The sequence below is a fragment of the Lynx canadensis genome, chromosome A2 (assembly GCF_007474595.2).
Source record: "Lynx canadensis isolate LIC74 chromosome A2, mLynCan4.pri.v2, whole genome shotgun sequence".
Classification (NCBI taxonomy): domain Eukaryota; kingdom Metazoa; phylum Chordata; class Mammalia; order Carnivora; family Felidae; genus Lynx; species Lynx canadensis.
The window spans coordinates 44,962,736-44,983,830 of NC_044304.2; the positions used below are offsets into that span (position 1 = coordinate 44,962,736).

Here is a 21,095-nt window from a genome sequence, read left to right on the forward strand (position 1 = left end):
TGCTCTCTGCCTTATGTGCTAGAACTTTAAGGGTTTATAGTCTATTTAATTTTGGAAAGAACCCTCTCTGGTTACCATTGTAGAAATAAAGAACAGCTGGAAACTAGTATCTAACAAATTTAAAACATGGGATGCAATTTTTTTTTTTAATACAAAAAGCCTTCTATTTTTTAACTGAGCTTGAGAAAGGCTGACTTCTGCCCCTCCCACCTCTCCCTGCCAGTGTCTGCCTCTTGAATGTTACAAAGCAGTCTCTGACTTGGGTCTGGACCAGCAAAAACTTGCTTAGTGAGAGTTCTGGGATGGCAGATACCCTCCAAATCCCAGGACCCTGGGTACCCACACCAAGCTCAGAGATGCAGGTTGTAATTAAAAGCAGATTTCCTTTGCCACTCACCAAAGGTGTCCTAGTGGGATGCAAAACTGTCCTTGCCAATAGCACTAATGGGTCCCCTCATCATCCTTGGGGAGAAAGCCCCAAGAGTCAGTTGGAAGGGCTTCACCTTTGGAGATACAAGCTGGGCCACTGTTTACATATTCTTCCAGGTGGAGAATTTAGGCTATAGGGCTGACAGTATGGGGCAGTGCTTCATTTTCTAGGTTGCACTTACTGTCTTTGTCTCTGTCTCTCTGGTCTTTTTTTTTTTTTTTTTTTTTGGACCTCTACAATACGAGAAGAAAGTAAGTTGTCCAGAGAGCCTAGCAGTGCTAAGTTCTGACATTAATCCTTTGCTTATTTTGAGACCAGCTTGTCAAACCCAAGTTGTTATTTATTTGGTACACATGACTTGATTTTAATTAACAACACACCACAAGCTTCCACAATGAGCTTGTAAGCCAGTTTCTTTCACCAACCTCAGAATATTAAAGAAAATCTTTGGGGGGCTCTATAGGGAAATGAGATACCGGCATTAAGATGTTTCATTAAGAGGCCAAGACAAATGACTTCAGTGTGCTGCTGAAATCAAATGTAGTTTATCAGGGATGAGAATGTCACAACAAGGAGGGATTAACAAATTCAGATGAAACAAAACAAAGTTTCATACCGGGGTCCACTGTTCTTCTGGAAAACAAAAGCAAAGCCCCATTCCCTGATAAGGAGTATAAGATGGAACTGAGAACAGAGTGGTTCTTCTGCCTGACTCAATTCTTCGCTTGACTAGGTTTGTAACTACTATGGTCTATAATAACTCCAAACACCCAAACTGAAAACTCTAAATGTCACAGCTTATTGAAAAGATCCATTTCAGTGAGTGTTTGACCCTTAACTGTCCTAGAAACAATCACCAGTTATTCACCCATGAGTCACTGGATTAGAAAACTTGATTTGTTAAGAACATAGCTTGGTATGTACATCAAGGGCCTGTGAACTATAGCCTGAGGGTAGAATCTGGCTTATTGCCTATTTTGTAAATAAAGTTTTACTGGCCAGAGACAAGCTCATTCATTTGCATATCATCTTTGGCTGCTTTCATTGGGGTCAATGGCAACATTGGATGGTTGAGATGAACCATTTGGCTGTTAGGTACTCACTATCTGGCTTTTTAGAGAAAGTTTGCTGACCCCTAATCTGAATAACCACTCCAGTTAAGGACAGATTTGACCAAGTGTATAATAACTGTACACTGAGAATCACAAAACATTGCTGAGAGAAATTAAAGAAACCTACACAGGCTGATGATACTACATGTTTGTGTTGTATGATGATGTCATGTTTGTAGATTAGGAGACTGAGCTCCCCAAATTAACCTACAAAATAACACAATCCTAATCAAGATCCCAGCAGCTTTTTTGATAAAAATTGATAGAGTTGCTCTAAAATTGATATGTGAATGCAAAACACCTAGAATAACCAAAATAACTCTAGGAGAAAAAATCATATTTGGAAGCCTTACACTACTGGATCTCCAGGTTTGCAATAAAGCTATAGTAATCAAGACCATGTTGGCATAAAGGTAGACAGACAGATCGATGAAAACAAATAGATGGTCCAGAAGTAGACCCACACATATATAGGTAACTGATTTTCAACAAAGATGCCCAGACAGTTGACTGGGGAAAGGATGATTTTTTTCTTCACGAACTGATGCTAGAACAATTGGGTAGCCATAGGTAAGTGAGCATTCAGTTAAGTCTAACTGCTCTGAAGGGCAAATAGGGCCTAAGGAAATGCATACTGGGGCAAGTCATTTGCCTTCTCTGTGGTTTTTTTATATTAAGGAACTAGGACAAATTTCTGCAAAAAATGTTATTAATTAGGGTACCCATGCGCAAAAACATGGATTCTTATAACATCAGAGCTAAACAGGACATTGGACCATCTCATCTATACATAAAAAGAAGTCATGGGGTTGAAGGAATTGCCCAAACCCAGTTAAGAGATCAGTGATAGAAAAAAAACTCCAGTCTGACTGGTTAGGACGCTTATAACTGAGTAGGGCCTTCCCAATATTCCCAGACAGTCATGAACATAACACAACAGTGAGCCAAAGGGTATAAAGACCAAAACGACATAAATTTGGCTAGCACCCTAGGTAGTCACTCTGCCTTGGAATATGAAAAACCAGTAACCTGACAACCAGTCCATGGAGACCCAACCCTGGGCAGATCAGACCCTTCATAAGAACCTGCAACATTACCTCAGAGCTGACGATGACAAAGAAATCTTGAATACTACTTTTTGGTGCCGGAACTGGTGGAAACAACCTGGTCCATAAGTGACCTCTGAAGACACAGTAAAGCAGAAAATTGGGTGAACAAGAGTATCCTTGCTTGTCTTTCAGTATCTACTCTACAAATTGACCTAGTTAATCTCAGGACCTGCTGTTCTATAAATTCAAAATCTTTATTGACCAAGAGTTATAAATATTTATGTTGTAATATTAGTTGGGGCTGTGATGCGGCTTCTGAATCATCTAAGAAAGACGTAATAGTAAGTGCTTCATGTTGGTCTGTTTCCAAGCCTAATTTCTGAAAATGGGTGATTTGCAAGTGCCTGGTACCCCACTGCTAAATACAGTGCTGGCTGCAGGCCCCTACCCAACTGTGCCAGCTCACAGAGTTCTTCCTCTCCTTGGAAATGCCGCCTTCCAACCCAAAGAACATAACATTTATAATAATGAGGCTTTTTTAAAACAAATGTTTATTTATTTTTGAGAGGGAGAGAGAGAGATAGAGCATGAGTGGGAGAGGGGAAGAGAGAGAGAGAGGGAGGCACAGAATCTGAAGCAGGTTCCAGGCTCTGAGCTGTCAGCACAGAGCCTGAAACAGGACTCGAACCCACAAACTGTGAGATCATGACCTGAGCCAAAGTCAGAGGCTTGACTGACTGAGCCACCCAGGTGCCCCAAAAGCTAGGCTTTTTAAAAGATAAGTAATTTTCAGGGCACCTGGCAGCTCAATTCATTAAGCCTCTAACTCTTAATTTGGCTCAGGTCACGATCTCACGATTTGTGGGATCAAGCCCCACATCAGGCTCTGCGCTGACAGCACGAAACCTGCTTGGGATTTTCATTCCCCCTCTCTCCCTCTGCCCCTCCCCTGTTCACTCTCACTTATGCACTCTTGGTCTCAAAATAAATAAACATTTTTTTAAAAAAAAACATAAGTAATTTTGTAAATTATGAAAGGGCTAAGATGGAACATGTTCTTAAGCCGCCTAAATGCCGCTTTGCCTTACGGAATGCCAACATGGTTGAGGAGTTCTTATGGGGCCATTTGCAGGCTCTAGGATTGGTCACCAGATCTGTATGACATTTCAAAGGACCATCAGCCACTGAGGGGCCAGGTGAACAAAAGGCAAGTGTAGGACTTGGCACCTCGTAATTGGGGATCATAACATAGGAAGCACTGGAGTGATTTCAGTCTCCTGTGAGCTGCATTCCTTTACCGAAGACATAAAAGGAGTCTGCTAGTGGCTCTACTAAGACATCCAAATACTGAGTGGAAGGTGGTAAAGGAATCAAAAGAACATGAATGTAAAAGCTTCACAGAAATGAAAACATTGCCAAGAAATTCAAGAGGGGTGTGTAATGGCTGAGGGCTATGTTGTGGTCTGTCCAGTTTCTGTAAATCCCCTAAGGATGTTTCTCCCTTTTTAATGTGGTCCATACTCATCTTGGAAATGCTGTCAAGAAGACACCAAAGCATTTCAAATTTGATCTGATAACAAGAACCCTAGTGGATACACAACAAAAGTGTGAAGATTCAATTCTCAGCCCTCATTGGAAACACCCAAATATACAAAAATACTTAACGTTTTACAGATGAAGGAGAAAATTAGCAAGATGAAGCAGATGGCCGCCATAAGCACGATAAGAAACCATTCTGTGGAGGGCTTCTGGTCATCACTTCCTGAGGGAAAAAGAAAGAAATCAGAGCTAGAATCTGTTGTAAATATGCAACATGACTAGATGCAGGCATCAGAAAGCTTGGGTTTGAGTTGCAGGTGCTGGGTGGTGCTGGGCAAGTAGCTGAGCCATCCTGAGCTGGAGATTTCTCATGTGCGTGAGATGAAGCCACTTTTAATATTGAATCATTGTGTAGTCAGCAGATATTTATGGACTACACTTGATGTATTAATGACTCCTGAATCCTGGAGCTTATCAGCTTTTAGTGGGTAGTAAGGATGCTTTTTAGATGGAAAAGCTACAAAACATAAGCCCTCTTAATAATGTAATTGCATTACAATCAAAATAATATACAAAGTTAGAAACTCAACTTTTAGAGGAAGTGAAGTCCAGAATAATACTCAGAGTTAACCCTAAAGTCATCAGACTCTGCTAGAAGTACTTTACAGTCTTAATTATGCTCAACACCCCTTAGCATTATTCCCACTTCACAGATCGAAAAGTAGAAGAAAATTGCCATTAAGTCAGTACAGAAGGTATAAATATATCACATGCCATCTTATTCTCTAATTGTATTTGCTTCCAGTCTGCACTCAAAGACAGATTCTTCTATCAGTTTTGATGACATCATGGAGGTGTGTGGTCATTTTTAAGGTACTGGAAATGTCTTCAGGAAAACTCAAGGTCCTTAACCACACGGTTTTTAAAGAGGTAATGCGCTTGTTAAACTGCCTGATTCACTTCTAGAGAATAAGACAAAAACTGCATTACCTCCCTGATATGCTTCCTTTCTGTGGGAGAGACCACTCACTAATTCATTCCTTTCTTCACGTGTTTAACAGATACTTATCAGAACTCCCATTATGTGTTTGGCACTGAACAGGTTGCTGTGAGCTGGGGTAAAAGCACACACGTGGGCTCTCCCCTTCTGCTACTTAGATCCATCAAAGAAGAAAGGCTCTAAGCAAACAGTGACACAGGTAATGACTTAATGCCAGCTGTGCTAAGTGCACGGGGGTGTTCAAACCAAGCTGCACGAGGAAAACCAGGTCCCAACCCTCAGTTTGCCATTAATCGTTTCTTTTATAAAATGAAAAGTGCCTAAGTGGAACTTTGAAGTGCTTGTAAATACTCTAAGACTCCCAAAAGCTCCAACATACTTCAAACTCAAAACATTCAGTGTATCAAGAGGGAGAAATGTCTCGAGGATTTAATGCCAGTGACTCCAACTTTGCCTTGATCTCTTGCTCTTTTTGCCTCCTGAGAAATCTTATTTGGGGTTTATCTTCTACTTCCCCAAAGCTTTAATCTCTCCTTCATCTCTTCCCTTCTGCTTTCAAATATTCATAGAGGCCTTTATCTTGAATAAGCCATAAGTCCTTTATCTTTGCTCTGCCATCGCTCCCAACTATCATCAAATTACCTTCCGACTTTATTTCTCAGCCTAATTTCTTGAATAAGGGATTCAGGCTGCTTCATTTCCCCATCTCAGAAACTGTTTACTTGCTGGTGGTTGCCTCCTAGTTGAATCCAAAATACACTCCGTTTCTTTTTCCAACTTTATTTTGCTTGGCCTCCTTCCTGAATGTCACACCTGATGATTACTCCCACCTTGAAACCGAGTCTTTGGTTCTTTGACCAAAATACTCCCCTTCCTCGGTGGCATTTCCTTCTTCTCTCTTTAGGTTCAGTTGACCCTCTCAGCTCAGCCCTGGACCCGTGGGTGTTTTCCAGGACAGTCTCTGTTCCAGTACTGGCAAGCTGGTTGAGCACAGCTGCATCGTTTAATCCCACGTGTTCTCCCTTGTCTTTATTCCTGGCCCAGCTCCGACACACAGCTCAGCTTCTAGATTTGAAACTTCCCTTGGGTGAAACCCACTTAGATGTTTCTCCAAGCTGACAATGTTGCACACTAAGTTCACGCACTTCTTCACATCAGAAGGACTTCTCTCACTGACTTCCCCATGACGGTCTCCATTCTTCCAAGTTTCCATGCTGGGATCCTTGGAAGTCACTCTGATTCTTCCTGTTTTCTACAGCCCTGCTTCCTTTCTCTATTGACTCCTGGTACACCATCACATCCTAACCTCTCATAAAGGCAAGAGATCATGCTTTTGTCTCATGCGTGCATCCTAGCCTAGCATGGAAACCTGGGTCCTATTCTCAGCTTGCTGTGGAGGTTGCCCTTGTGGGGCTCACTTCCTTCATCTGTAAAAACAAGCGAGTTGAGGGGCACCTGGGTGGCTTAGCCGGTTAAGCGTCCGATTTGGTTTCAGCTCAGGTCATGACGGTTCGTGAGTTCAAGCCCCTCGTTGGGCTCCATGTTGACAATGTGGAGCCTGCTTTGGATTCTGTCTCTCTTCCCTTCCCCTGCTCTCCTCTCTCTTTCTCTCTCAAAAATAAATAAATTAAAAATTAGAAAACAAAGTGAGTTGAAATACATGACCCTTAACATCTCTGCCAAATCAGCACCTTTTCCAATACCACTGACTCCATCCAGGCCACTGTGATTTCCTGCGCACTTACCTTTAACAAAGTTGATTTTAGAAGAGTAGTCGTCTGTATTGCTGAAGGTTTGAAAATTGTAAAGTATAAAATCTAAAAACCAGCAGTCATCAGAATTAATAGCTTACTTTCTGTACATATTTTCTTTTCCTTTCCTTTCCTTTCCTTTCCTTTCCTTTCCTTTCCTTTCCTTTTTCTGAGTGCTCCTAGGTACCAGAAACAATTCAAGGTGCTTACCACACATTTAGTGTAATTCTTACAACAATGCTTTCAGATGAGCACTCCTATCCTCACTTGGCAAACGGAGAAACTGGAGCAGAGAAGGGCAGCGTCAGTCAGCTAAGGGCACCACTAGCAGGCAGAGCCCAAATCCAAGCCTATGACTGGTTGAACAGTAATGCTCCCATCACCATGGTGCAAGGATCCCGGTCCACTCTTCGTCATCCCCAAACTGAGGACATATGATGCAAGCAGAAGCTCCACTTAAAACATCCTAAGCATTTCTCTATGATTGTGCAATCTCCTGAAAATCATCTTCCCAGCTGGATATCACTTCCCTGCAGGGAAGCAGTTTCACTGTTGTGTCCCCACTGTTGGACATAAGCTAAGTTGGAGGCTGTGGTCCAACAGAAGGGGGCTGCGTTGCAAGGGAGTCATTCTCCCTGATATTTCCTAGGCTGTGGTTGGGACTGAATCACTTTATTAAACACCTATGACCATAGTACCTTTTTTTTTTTTTTTTTACCTTTTAGGTATTTATATGTATTATTTTACAAAGAGGCGTTGGTCACAGTAAAATAATAAAAAGAGAGAGAGAGATACTCAAGGAGGCAAAACTTTTATTTTCCCAGATGCTATAGACACTGAAAAGTTCTAGGATTAATATTGCGTTGTCTGGGTTGTAACTGAGTGCCCTATTAAACCTAGTTTTCATTGCACTTGCTCATAGCTAATGTAAAGAGCAACAGGGATGAACTAATGCTGTCACGTCGAATTCTGTCTGGCTTTATTTCCCAATCTGATGTCCTGAATAAGGGATTCTGCCTGCTTCATTTCCCCATTTCTGAAACCCACCATTCCATGCTCTTAACCATTACTCACGTACCCTAATCAGTATATTCAGTAACTCTAGAGTCATACACGGAATATAAATTTAGCAAGAGGTAGGTCAGCAGAGAAAAAGTTACCCTCTTTACCAGTAGGCTTAACAGACAAAGTTTGGGTCCTACAGAAAGCAAGAGCGGTGTTGTAAATATTATCAGGGTCGTACACTCGGTGCCATTTGTGTCTCAAATTGTGAAACACCTTGTACCCTGATATGTCAAGTGCTGATAATAGTACCGTTCACTTCTGACCAGGATTACAAAAATCTTTTCAGTTAAACTATTCCCTGATGATTCACTTCAGTTCTCACTTTGATAAACAAAGTTTTCCACTGAATTAGCAAAAATACAAAGGCAACAGATTTTATTGGATTCAATCAAAAAAAGTTATCGATGCGTGCAAGGTACTATGTGGGAAGCAAAGTCATGGTCCCTGCCTGGAGGGAGTTGGCAAATTACTAATTTCTCCTGGCCTGGCTTCTGCAGTGTCCCGATGTGCTTTAGAATGACTCCCTAACCACCAACTGAGAACAGAACTAACCCTCAGAGAACAGAGCCAAGGTCAGCTTTACTGTGAAGAAAACATAAATAGGCGGGTAAAATTAGTACAAGAAAAAGCTTTCACATACCGCCAAATGGAAACTACTTGTGGATTATCTACTGTTTAATTATTAATGTGAAAACCTTGAGTACATTTTATAAATAAGTGAATTAAAGTTAGCATCTACTCTGATTTCACTGAAGGTAGAAAAAAGGCAACAGGTCCCAAAGACAGTATAAATCTTTTGGGTCAAAATCATAAAAAAGAAATTTTAATACTGTAAAAGTTGGGAGGCCCCTGAAGGTACCGTTAATTTGAATTCTGGGGTCTCTGGCCTTGGAAATTTTCTTAAGAAAAAGGGTTTCCAGATAACTTGAATCTTTTCTCTGACTCGAGGAGAATGCCTTTCCGACCCTAAAACGGAAGCCACAGATGTTTCTTTTCAAAACACTGAAGGGCACTGCTATTTGGTTATGCAAAGATGTTTTAGAAAGAGGAAGTCACAAGGCCTGTCCTTCTAAGGAGGAGAAGCCCTCCAGACCGTCCACCTCATTCCTGGATGCTCTTCTGACATTGTCAACTGAGAGCATTCAGGAACTCCGCCCTCTGGTTTCTGGTGGCCTTGGCTTCTATCATTTCGAACATCTCAACCATCTGACCCTGAGAATAAGCCAGCAGTTGAAAATTCTGCTGTTCTGTGACCCGGGAGTGTGTGGGGTGGGGCTGGGATGGCATGGTGGCAACCCAGAGGGAAGAAAAACGTAGGCACTAAACCTGACTTCATCCCATAATCTGCCTCTAGCTGCCTTGGGAGCTTTGTCAAATGGCTTCCCTCCTGGTGCTGCAGTGCCTCTTGCTATAGAATTCTGCCATCTGTGTAGTTCATGCTAATAACTCCTAAGAGGGTCAGTTTGGTTTGGGGGCTTGCTCCACCTTAAAGTGTCCATACAAGTACTACGTTCACTGCTTCCATACTGATTTTGAGTATGACTTTAGACTCAACAATAGGTTTCAAGGGAAAAGAGCTAATGAGTAAACTGATGGGACCCTTCCAGTGAGGCAGTCCTGCTCTTGGATCATGACACCGGCTGGTTCTGGGAGAAAGCAAGTAGCACCAAGAGATGCCAGGTAATGTGGAGGATGCCCATGCATTAGCCTATGAAGCTGCCTGTGGCTTGCCACTAATTGCAGGGAGAAGCTGTGGCATCACCATGAAGGAGCACCCCAAACCAGGTGACTGGCTCCCAATGCAAGCAAAAGACCAAAGCAAACCTTTTAGGTGGGTGAGTTTTCCCAGGCAGCTGTCAAGGGGACTGTGGCGCTGCCTGGTTTAGGGAGAAAAAAGAGGGGGAAAAAGACTGTGGCTTTACCTGGTTTAGTGAGCTAAAATATGGACAGGAAATGGAGACCATATGCATGCACATCTATGTGTTTAGGATCTGCTAAACACTGCAGTACTCTGCTAGATCACTGCAGTACTGTTCATCTGCGTTACCCCTCATAGGACTAGACTTGAAGGAGAATAGAGAAATTATGGTTATTATTCTCTGTTTCACAGGCTTTCCGCACAGCACTCCCAAGCACCCCGGAACTGTGGTTCCTGTAAGGGGCTGCGGAGTCTGTTTCGTTAACCTGCTAGCAAGTCCCATTGAAAGCTGGCTGCGCTCATCACATAAAAACAAGAAATGAGGGGGTGAAGAGGTGTAATCCTGGTTCTGTTATTTGCTACTGAGGTGACCTTGAGCAGGATGTCCTCTCCAGTATTCACTGCCTGCTTTGTAAAATGGGGATAAGGACTGAATGAGTAGGTAGAGGCAAAGTCCTTGGCCCAGTGCTAGTACATAGTAGGTGGTTCACAAATACTAGTTACAATCATTAGACATGTTTATATGAGATCTGAAGAATCAAGATGATTTCCCTAAATCATCAAAGCAAGACTAAGACTCAAGTGCTGTCAGAATCTTCAGAATGCGGCGTAATAAGCTCAGCCCTGGAGGGGAAAGGAACACACCAAATAATCGAGATACCAGAGAAATAGGCACATAAGGCATCCAGGCTTCTAACTCTCAGGGATCTAGGTTAACGTGAAATTATTTACAACTCGGTCATAAGCTGGACGAGCATCACCCTTTCAGAAACCACAGCCCCCACTGCCCATCTTCCTGCCTCAGTTTCCCCAGCTAGCACCATGACCTATGGGATGATAAAGCATGGCAGAAAGAATAGGGTGAGGAACCAATCATGTGGCTTGGTTCCAGGCCCATGTGTACTACTTCTGTGCTCTGTCACTGGGGGCATTTCTTTAACTTCTCTGCATCTTTTCTCACATAATCTGTAAATCCCTGTGATTAGGAAAATTCTTTGTTTGTGAGAATACACAAGATAGCACACACAAGAACAGGCCTAGCAAAGTACCTGGCTCAACAATAGCCTCTCCTTCCTCTGAGCTGTTGTCCCATCTGATGGCCCCATCATGGGGCGGGATTCATGCATGGAAGGGCAGTGTGGGCACCACTAGAGGTGGCCCTCCTTGAAAACACAGTAGAAAGTGCCTGCTCCTGACAGTTGGGGACAGAATCTGAAAGCTTCCCTCTATCCCTCCTTCAGGCAACAGGGATCATCCAAGGGGGAGGTGGTCCTGCCCACCCACCCACTGAGAGCAAATGGTGGGACTGCCAGCGTTTGAAACCACAGGAGCCTGGATTGAAGGACACAGTTGACTGGACAGACTACCATGTTTACCAACTTGAAATCCCCGATTTGCAAAGAAAACCCCAAATCCCCATAAGTTCTCTCAGCCTCAGGTGAGCCCGACTGGGTTTTTCAGGTTAAGTCAACTATTTTTTTTTAAATCAGTTTAGTCTCTTCCCCATGAAAATTTTAGCATTTGCAATTTTTTTTTTTTTTTCACAGGCCAAGGGCCACCTAATTTGGCACCTCTGCTGTGTTTCTTCTTCCTGTTTCCCATTGCTATTTTTCTCTTTGTTTCACCACAGTGTGAGAATTTAAAAAGAAAGTGTGTGGTGACAAAACAGAAAATAAAGGAGGAGAGAGTGCAGGAGGTGTCCAGGGCTGAGGGTGGGGCTGCAGGACTTGACCTCGGTCTTGGATCCAGGTGACCTGGGCCCATGTAGGTGTGTCCTCACATATTCACAGCCTGTTAAAGCCAAGTCGAAGGGCAAAGACAACAAGAGTTGCCTGTGGGAACCTTGCTTCCATCTCAACCCGAACTCTCAAACACATCCCTGATATTCTGGCCCAACCTATTTTCAGGCTGAAGGCTGGGTCATGTGGCCTGAAGAACCAGTCCCCCCCACCACTGCCCCATATTGTGACAGGAAAGCTAAGGCCAGGATTTCCTCTAACTCATCTTGTAGAAAGCGATGCCTCTGAAGGCAACAAGCGTCCTCTCGGCCTTGACCATCTTGAGGACTGTGGGAAACTTTGCTCTACTCCCAGAGGTACAAATACTACATGTCTCAAGCCTAAAGAATCTTAAAATAAAAAAAAAGAAAGGAAGAAAAACATTTTAATTGGTACCTGGTATTGTCATGGCATAGATCCCAGCCTTCAGATAGGGCTTTCATTGAGATGGGGCAAAGCCCAATCGCTGGTTTCCAGGGCAATATCTGTGATTGGGGTTAAGACCCGTCTCTGATAAGCAGGTTTCAGAAGGACTAAGCCTTTAACAGTGACACGGCTGGGAATTAATGCAGGGTGGACTCACCTAGCAAACACTCTTTTCCACAAGTAAGGATATAGCTGAAGGGAATTTTATTTTTATTGCTTTTTTTATGCATGGCTTGTGAGCTTCATGGAGCACGGAGGAGGAGAAAGATGATGGACTGGACTGCAGGACATGGAAGGCTTCAGTAGAGCAGGGTCAGGATAGAAGAGGTTTTGGTAAACAGGAGATGGCAGAGATAAGAATCCGGAAGTTGAGAGAAAGTTTTAAAAAGGAGAAAGAAAGAGGTGTGAAAAGTGGGAAGTCAGCTCTCAAGATAAGATGGAGAGGCCAAGTGGAGGAAGAGCAGTTGATAACGAGCTCTGATAAAACGAAACCGCTATTTCCATTCGAAAACAAACAGGTTTCATGTGCTGGGAATCCTAGCACAGGAGGGCCCATCTGGGGCTGAGGTTTGGGGCACTTGCTGGCTCTACCCCCTCACCACTATCCCCTGTACCTCTTGGCCATCCAGGGACCTTGCCAACCCAAGCAAGACCCGCCGTCTGGTCTCCTCTGCCCTCCTTTTCTCAGTCAAGACTTACCTTTCCTGTGTCTCGCTATTTAATAACCTTGGGCCATCATGGGTTAATGAGTGAATGGAATGTATTCCACTTCACTGATTGACCAATATGTCACCTCTTTGAGACAATTAGCCATTAATAGCCACTTCTGGGCTGTTTGATAATTACTGATTTATTTAATATCTCTGGCTCTCCATTTCCTTAAAAGAGATGGAGTTAATAATACCTGTGAAAGAGGTGATATTGGAGTCGGGCTGCCAAGTGAAAATGGAAGGGGAGGGCTCCAGGTGCCATACACACAAGGTAGGAGAGGAGGAAGGTTGTCTAAAGGAAACGAATGTAGCGACAAAACTGCCTGATAGACTGCAAGCCAAGTATAATTATGGTTGCATCCCCAAGGGGTAAGGAAGAGCCATGCAACATGTCCCAGAGGGGCCCGGACTTCCTATTATGTTTATTAATCATCTTGATGAAAATGGAAAGTCTGCATTGATTAAATTCACTAATGATCCTAAACTGAGCAGGGGAGTAAATTCTAGAAACGATGGATTTGTAAGGTGAATGGTAATATTAATCAGCTCATCTTATGAAAAGGGTGGCAGTAAATGAAATGGGATTTGCCATAGATAATGGCAGTGAGGCATATACCTGGGGGGGAATTATAATGAGCCTAGTTCCAAACTAGGAAGCTGTTATTTAGGAAATAATAATGGGAGGAGAGCTCTAAAGTGGAGAGTGAATAATAAATTAAAAGCAAGCTCAAAATAAACTGTCATTATGGATCACAATTTCACTCTCAGCATTTTTGTGGTGGGCTGAGGAAGTGTAGAAGAACCTTGGGGGTGCAGCATAGACATCTTGCAGGCCAGGAAACGGGGACGCACAGAGGTTAGGCATGAGCGACTCATTAGGGGTGGCAAAACCCAGGCACACTCCTCACCACTCTGTGCCCTGCAGCGGTGACAGGAGATCGTCACTCCTGAGACACCTACATGTAACACCACCCTCAAAGTCTGCTCAGATCACCCGGCTTGTGAGGAGTTGTCTTTTGCCATCTCTAGTTAGGGTCCTAGAGCTAGACACTGGCAGCGCCATGACTAAAACCTAAATTTCCTGATTTGTCTTTGCTTAGTCTGTAAGTTCTAAACTGCCCACTGTCAGCACTGACCTGAACTACACAATTCAAACGCTCAGAAAGCCGAACTGGTGTCTTACCCTGGGTTTCTACCTTGGTTTCCACCACGTTCATTTGAAATCCTTGGACAGCATTAAAAAAAAAAAAATCTCAGGCTCAGAAATCTCAATAATTTGGGCCCAAGTTATGTGCCCCTGGGGAATAACATACACCAGTTTTTTTAACTTGTCCAAATGCAAGTAATGAAAATTAAGCTTTGATCACAAGCGTTTGATAAAATGAATAATCTTGTTAAAAATTTCCTGTGGCTCATAAATGTTTCTTCTGTTTGTTTTGCTCTTGGTGAGCAAAGTGAATTTTCTTTGTGCAGAAGCAGCAGTGTTGAGGGGGGTCCTGTGTATGTCGGGTCTGTTGAGCAGGTTGGGGCATCAACCTCGGGAGGAGGGTGGGGAGGGAAGACTGGCCTTGGCAGAATTAGGAAGTGGGTGCAGTTGGCCCAGTCTTGGTTCCTTTTACCTCCTTTGTTGCGCCTCTTCCCAGGAAGGCTCCTGCTGAGCCCTGTGGGGTGATTTTGGGGGCCATCCCATAAGGCTGTGCTGATTGGGTGAAATACAAGTGCAGGAGGTGCAGTTCCCCTTAACAAACTCTGCAGCTCCGCAGGGCCAGCCCCACTGAAGACTCAGAGTAACTCTGAAATTCTCAGGCCTCTCCTCATGTCTCCCAGTCTTCCGTGGAAACCTACCTGAGGTGCTCTAACCTGACTCACGTCCACAGAGCCTAATGGGTCACTGCCCAGGATTTTCCTAAAGAGCCACCCATTAGCCTAAGTGAATGAATTAAATGGAAAATTTTACAATAGGCCTGGAAGAAAGGTCTCCTTAAGGATGCTCTTCAAATGATCATTGAATAGCCCATAGGAAGAGTGAGAGGTAACATTCACATGCTTGACCCTCCATAACCATGAAGATAGGTCCCAGGATCTCATAATTGTGTAATTTGTTCAACACCTTGCAGCTTGCAGAATCCTGCCACTCCAAGGCATACTGCTAAGAGTTTGGGCCCCACGTTGTGTCAGCCTCAGTTTGAATCCCATATCTGCCACTCGCGCATGCAGAGTTAAACAAATTGCCTAAACTTTCCAAAACCATTTTCTCATCTGCAAGTTAGTGCTGTTGATACGGTTAACACAGGTAACTCATGTAAAGCATTTAGCAGTGTTTGGCAAACCGCCATCAATAAATGTTATCTGAGGCCATCGGTTTTTAATTTCATAGTACCCTGGGAGGTGGGTGAGGTGTATATTATCTTCTTTGTCCTGGGAACCCATGCAAAGTCATAGAGAAGCGATTTGTCCAAGGCTATGAGGTCAGTATGTGCCAAAGCTGGGTGTTAAACCTGACCTATCTGGCCAAGGTTCCAGAGTTCCTTCCGCTGTTCTACATTCTTATAGATCTTATGCAGCACTTAACCACGTATGTCCACATCCTCAGGCTACATGGTTGCAGTACACACAAGAGATCTATTAGTTGTTTTTCAACTGTCCACTTCTGTCCTAAAAGGTCTATGGATACCCAGGACACCCAGGTGGTAAGAAACACAGGCTGTGAATTTTCTATCTTCAAGCTGCAAGGCCACATCTCTAGGTCATGGGATTGCCATCTGGAGCTGAGTAAGCATGGGAATGTGCCCTCACTTCCAGAGCATCCATGGAGTACTTCATTACCCTTCACAGACCCCACAGACAGATATGGTGATCTTCTTGCAGAGTAAACTAGCGATTTTAGTCATAAAGGAAAACAGCTGCAGAACACAGAAGTCTAGGCTACACCCAACCCTTCTGGTCCCCTGTGTCTGTTATGCTGAAGGCCCAGGAATGGGTCCAGATTTTGCAGGCCCTGAGTTGCTTCAATTTTGGAACTTTCTTTAAGCAAAGAAACAAAAATATGAAATCAAAATTAGCTGTGGGAAAAATGTAGAGATGGAGCTTAGATTAGTAGTTGGCAGGGGTTAGGAATAGAGACACGCAACAGAGATTGTGTTTGTAAAGGGGCAACGGAAGGGATCCTTGCAATGGATGCATAAACCTGCAAATGGGGTAGAATTGCATAGCACTCAATGCACAAAAGCATGCATATAAAATTGATGAAATCCGAATAAGATCAGTGGTCATTACCAGTGATAATTCTGGTTGTGATCTTGTACTATAGTTTGCAGGCTGCTACCCTTGGGCTAAAGTGGATGAAAGACACATGAGTTCTCTCTGTATAATATCTCGCAACTACATGTGAATCTACAATTATCTCAGAAAGCTTAATTATTAAAAAAAAAAAGGATAAAAGTAGAATCAGATAATCCAAAAACAAGGCGAGGGGGAGTGGTATGGGGCTTTAGCAAGGCTCATGCTAGCAAGATGCTTGAACATGTAAGCTTTGTTGACTTAATGGTAAATCTGTCTCTGGTCAAAAAGGCAGTAGACTGACAGAAGATCAGCAAGTTTAGATCGCTAAGTGAATGTGTACACTTTCCAGGATCATCTGCTTTAACCATGAGGAAGGTCACTTGCTTTAAAATAAACAGAAGAGCACTGGGGCGCCTGGGTGGCGCAGTCGGTTAAGCGTCCGACTTCAGCCAGGTCACGATCTCGCGGTCCGTGAGTTCGAGCCCCGCGTCAGGCTCTGGGCTGATGGCTCGGAGCCTGGAGCCTGTTTCCGATTCTGTGTCTCCCTCTCTCTCTGCCCCTCCCCCGTTCATGCTCTGTCTCTCTCTGTCCCAAAAATAAAAAATAAAAAACGTTGAAAAAAAAAATTAAAAAAAATAAAATAAAATAAAATAAACAGAAGATACTTACCCACGTATATAGGTTGACTCCACTCGCTCCAAAACCCCATCTGTCTGCACATAGAACTCACGGTGGCTCTCACTTGAATGGAATACTTAGAAATATCATCAATTATTGAGATGAATGCATTCGTCATCAGTTTTTCTGTCTGAATGGAGAAAAATAGCATTATAAGACTCTCTGGACACAAAATTTAAGAAATGCCAGTTACCAGAAAAGAAGGTCATACATAAGTAATCTCACTCGCTTTTATGTGACCCTTTTAAAATCAACAGGACCCACATTGCTGAGTTTATTCTAGAATGCTTCAGTAGAGATGTGTCACAGTTATCCTTCAGGGGAAAGTGATCTTGTAATCAAAATGAATAAAAAGTCATTGGTAAGTTCTGGATGATTTACCTGGGTCTGTTTAAGGTTTCCAAATTAAAAGACTGGGGTGGCCTATAGCAGAACGTATAATCCCCCCATCTTGTCCTTCCATATTCTGTAGCCAAGTTAGTAAACAATATCCGTAGGTTTCCATCTTATTCAGCAGGCATCAGCAAACTAAAATGTGGGGGCCAGTATGGCCTGCTGTCTGTTTTTGTAGGGCCTGCAGGCTAAGAATGGTTTATACGTCTCTAAATGATTGAAAAATATCAAAAAGAGTATTTCATGACACACGAAACTGAAATTTCAGTGTCCGCAAATAAAGTTTTACTGGAACACACCCATGCCTATTTATGTATTATCTATGGCTGCTTTTGTTCCACAATGGTAGAGCTGAGTAACTGTTACAGAAACCATATGGCCTGCTAAGCCTAAAATATCTGGCTCTTCACCAAAAAAAAAAAAAAAAAAAAAAAAAAAAAAAAAAAGCAAAACTCCTGATCCCTGATGTGCAGGAAGATCTCAAACAACTGGAGCATAGGGAAAAGGAAAGAGCAGAGTCATTGAATCTAGGAAAGGCTGGGTTTGAATCCTATGCCCCAAACTACCTGCTGGACAACTTCCTTGACTTCTCTGAGCCTCTGTTTTCTCATCTGTAAAGTAGGCAAAGCAGCACCTAAGCATGGATTATTGAATTAAATGGAATTGCCCTTGTAATTCCAAGTTTAAAGATGTACTAGGTTGAATCCTATGAAAACTGCCAATATTCAACCCACTTTTGATGAGCAAAAACAGCAATATTGGTTCAATATAATAATATGTGCTTAGTATTAGTAAATGCTGGTTTGCTACAGGCAACTTAGAGTTACATAGTCTGGTGTTGAAACAAGGCTATTGTCTCACAAATGAGACTGTCTCTGATATTCTCTCTCCCGGTCAGTGTTCACACCACTCAGCTAATCCTTTGGGCCCCAAACCAGAGATGTGCCCATGACACCTATATCTTACATTCTTCTGTGTGTGTTTCTCCTTTGTTCACCCTGCCCCACGACCACTGCCTGATTTATCTTGTCGTGTTTCACTTGGACAATTGCCATAGCCATTAACCCAATGTGCCTGTCTCCACATGGCCCCTCCACCTGCATCCAGATTTCATGCTGTTACCAACATTATTCTTTGATTTTGCAGATGTGGCCAGAGTTCTGAATGAATAGAAGTCTTCAATGGCTTTCAGCACCTATGGCAATGGCTTTAAAAAGAGAAACCACTCCTTCCCCACTCCCCCCCAAATTCCAGTCATTCTGGGAGAAGTCACAGTGTGGAATCTAGAGTTACTATTCCAATGTTGGCTTTATGTCCAGGCCAATTCATTTACTGCCACTTGGCTGAAGGAACCATGCTCTTTTAAGCCTTTGAGTTATGCCTTCTGCCTAGACCCCCTGCCACTTAAAGTGTGGTTGGCAGATTGGTGTGGGTCAGGAGCTGTTTATTACTGATTCTCAGTGAGGTAAACACAGGAATAGAGACAACAATTTAGGGGCTTTTGTAGCAATGTGACATTGCCACAGCATTCTAGCCCATGAATGGGTGTGTCTCTGGGCATATTTGATTTCCCTAGCATTTCATTTTTAAGCTATTTTCCAAAAGAAACAATTCAAAATTAAATTAGAAATCTAATTAAAAATTAGGAATTACAAATTAAAAAAAAAGAAGGTCTTTTAGCATTGGTATTTTGGGAAGCGCTGGCTACAAACTACCCATCCTTCATGATTTCACTCAGTTCTTCTCGGTGGGGGCCCTAACTGGTTGCTTTGCCCACCCCCTCCTTTGGACCCGTATTGGCCCTTCCTCTGAGGTGGTGAGTGTGTCCACTAGACTAGGCCCCTTGATGGCAGAGACAGTATCTTATCTTTTTAACTCCCGCCCCGAAACCAGTGGGTAAATATTTGTTGAATCAGATTGGATGGAATTGAATTTGCTTTGCCCACTGTCACTGAGACATGAGTTGTAATCCCAACTTCCCTACAGCTTTGCCAGCTTGGTGACTTTGGGCAAGTGGCTTAATCTCTCTCTGCCTCACTTTCCTGTGTAATGGGGATGATAATTACTTAATGCAATTCCTGGGAGGAGGGAATAAATTAGCATAATAAAGGTTGACACATAGTTGATGTTTCATAAATGCTGGCTTTCCTCTCAGTTCCTGTCTCTTGAACTCTTTGTCCATTAGTACTTATGAGTATATCTCAGTTGTGGTGAGATACATAAAACAGAAAATTTATCATCTTAACTACGTGTACAGTTCGGGAGTGATGAGCACATTCGCACTGTTGTGCACCCGCTCTCCGGCACACTTTCATCCTGCAACACCGAAACTCTACTTGTTAAACAACAGCTCCCCCATGGCCCCTCCTCCCAGTTCCTGGAAACCATCATTCTACTCTCTGTCTCTCTGGGTTTGACTACTCTTGGTATCTCACATAAGTGCAGTCCCACAGTATTTGTCTTTTGGTGGCTGGTTTATTTCACTTAACGTAGTGTCCTCAAGGTTCATCCAGGTCGTAGCGTGTGTCACGATCCCCTTCCTTGTTAAGGCAGAACAACAGAGCCCTGTATGTATACACCACAGTTGGTTTATCCATTCATCATCTATCAGTGGACAGCTGGGTTGTTTCTTCCTTTTGGCTCTTGTGAATAATGGTGCTATGAACAGGGATGTACAAATTTCTCTTTGAGACCCGACTTATAATTCTTTTGGATATAAACCAAGAAGTGGAATTGTTGCATCACACGATGATTTTCTTTTTGATTGTTTGAGAAACCTCCATACTGTTTTCCATAGTGGCTGCAACTTTTCATATTTGCACCAAAAAATAGTGTTACTGTGTTTTTTATGTGATCCTTTGTGTTATTTTGAACCAAAAGTATGTCCTTTCAAGACCAAAAGCCAGTAAAGCTTGGTTTATTTTTACAAAACTTGGGTAGACACATTACCTTTGACCTTGTTAGTTCCAAGCTGTAACCACAGCTGTTACTGAATATAATTTTTACAGTGTTTCTAAGAGAATGCTACTATCAAATATTGGAATGATCCGAAGAATTACCTGGAAATAATTTTTCCTCGTGTTGTAAATTTTCACTTCATATTCAAAGCAGTGAATTGGAAAGGCAGAAACTGGTTTTTCCCACTGAATTGAAAGACAGGTTCCTTCAATCTCTGCTGTGACATTCACTGGAGGATTAATGCGATCTAGGTTAGAGAATAAAAGGTCAGTGATCTAGGCTGATCAATCCAATCCACTCACACTCCCCAAGGCATTTCTGAGATACAATCTTCTCAAGGATCTACCTTCAGGTTTTAATTAACGGATCTCCAAGTCATAGGACCCCAGTGGCTCACAGATAACTCTCATAGTTGTAGTACTGAAGAGATCCTGCCTCTAATCTTAAAGGATTCCTATTCCAAATCACATTGAAGGGTTGAGTCCCTTTCCGCTTCAGCTCATTCCAAGACCCATCGCACCATCCCTGTTCCTCAAGCTGGACCAAACTAGGTAAACCTGACCCTAGAGAGAAACCCTGGAGCTTCCACAAAGCACTGCCTCTACTAAGCAGGTGTGTGGCTGTGGGTAAGAATCTCCTCATTCTGAGCTTCAGTTTTGTTTCATTTTGTATCGTTTCAGTTTGTTTGGGGTGGGGGGGGGATGGAGTGGTAAGGTTCAATTTTCTCTGCATAAAAAGAATGGGCCACATTTGTCTAACAATTGTAGAGTTCTTTCTCCTGAGTTATCACCCGATTATCTCATAGCCTTGTGATGTGGGTAGAAATTATTTTTAAGCGAGTGCTCTTGTCTCAGGCTGTGTGACTTAGATCTCACAATTAATGAATAATAGGGACGATCTAAGAATGGGATGTATTGGTTCCAGAGCCTCCCGTTCCCTAGGCAGAAAAATTTTAACCAGGAATCTATTTCTTTTAGTAGTATGAGGAATTTATCTCTAATAAATG

At 42.9% G+C, this 21,095-nt stretch overlaps 1 protein-coding gene across 2 annotated transcripts in view; it reads right to left on the reverse strand.

Annotated features, from left to right (window-relative positions):
- IL5RA (interleukin 5 receptor subunit alpha) overlaps positions 1 to 21,095 on the reverse strand; it is a 35,288-nt gene that overhangs the window by 1,275 nt on the left and 12,918 nt on the right. For both annotated transcript variants that reach the window (XM_030307266.1, XM_030307267.1), the window contains 4 exons: positions 20,191 to 20,336; positions 16,730 to 16,868; positions 4,257 to 4,353; positions 2,640 to 2,724 (listed from right to left, as the gene is read on the reverse strand). In XM_030307266.1, coding sequence (XP_030163126.1) covers positions 2,640 to 2,724; positions 4,257 to 4,353; positions 16,730 to 16,868; positions 20,191 to 20,336 — 467 coding nt within the window. The remainder of the gene's footprint in view (positions 1 to 2,639; positions 2,725 to 4,256; positions 4,354 to 16,729; positions 16,869 to 20,190; positions 20,337 to 21,095) is intronic.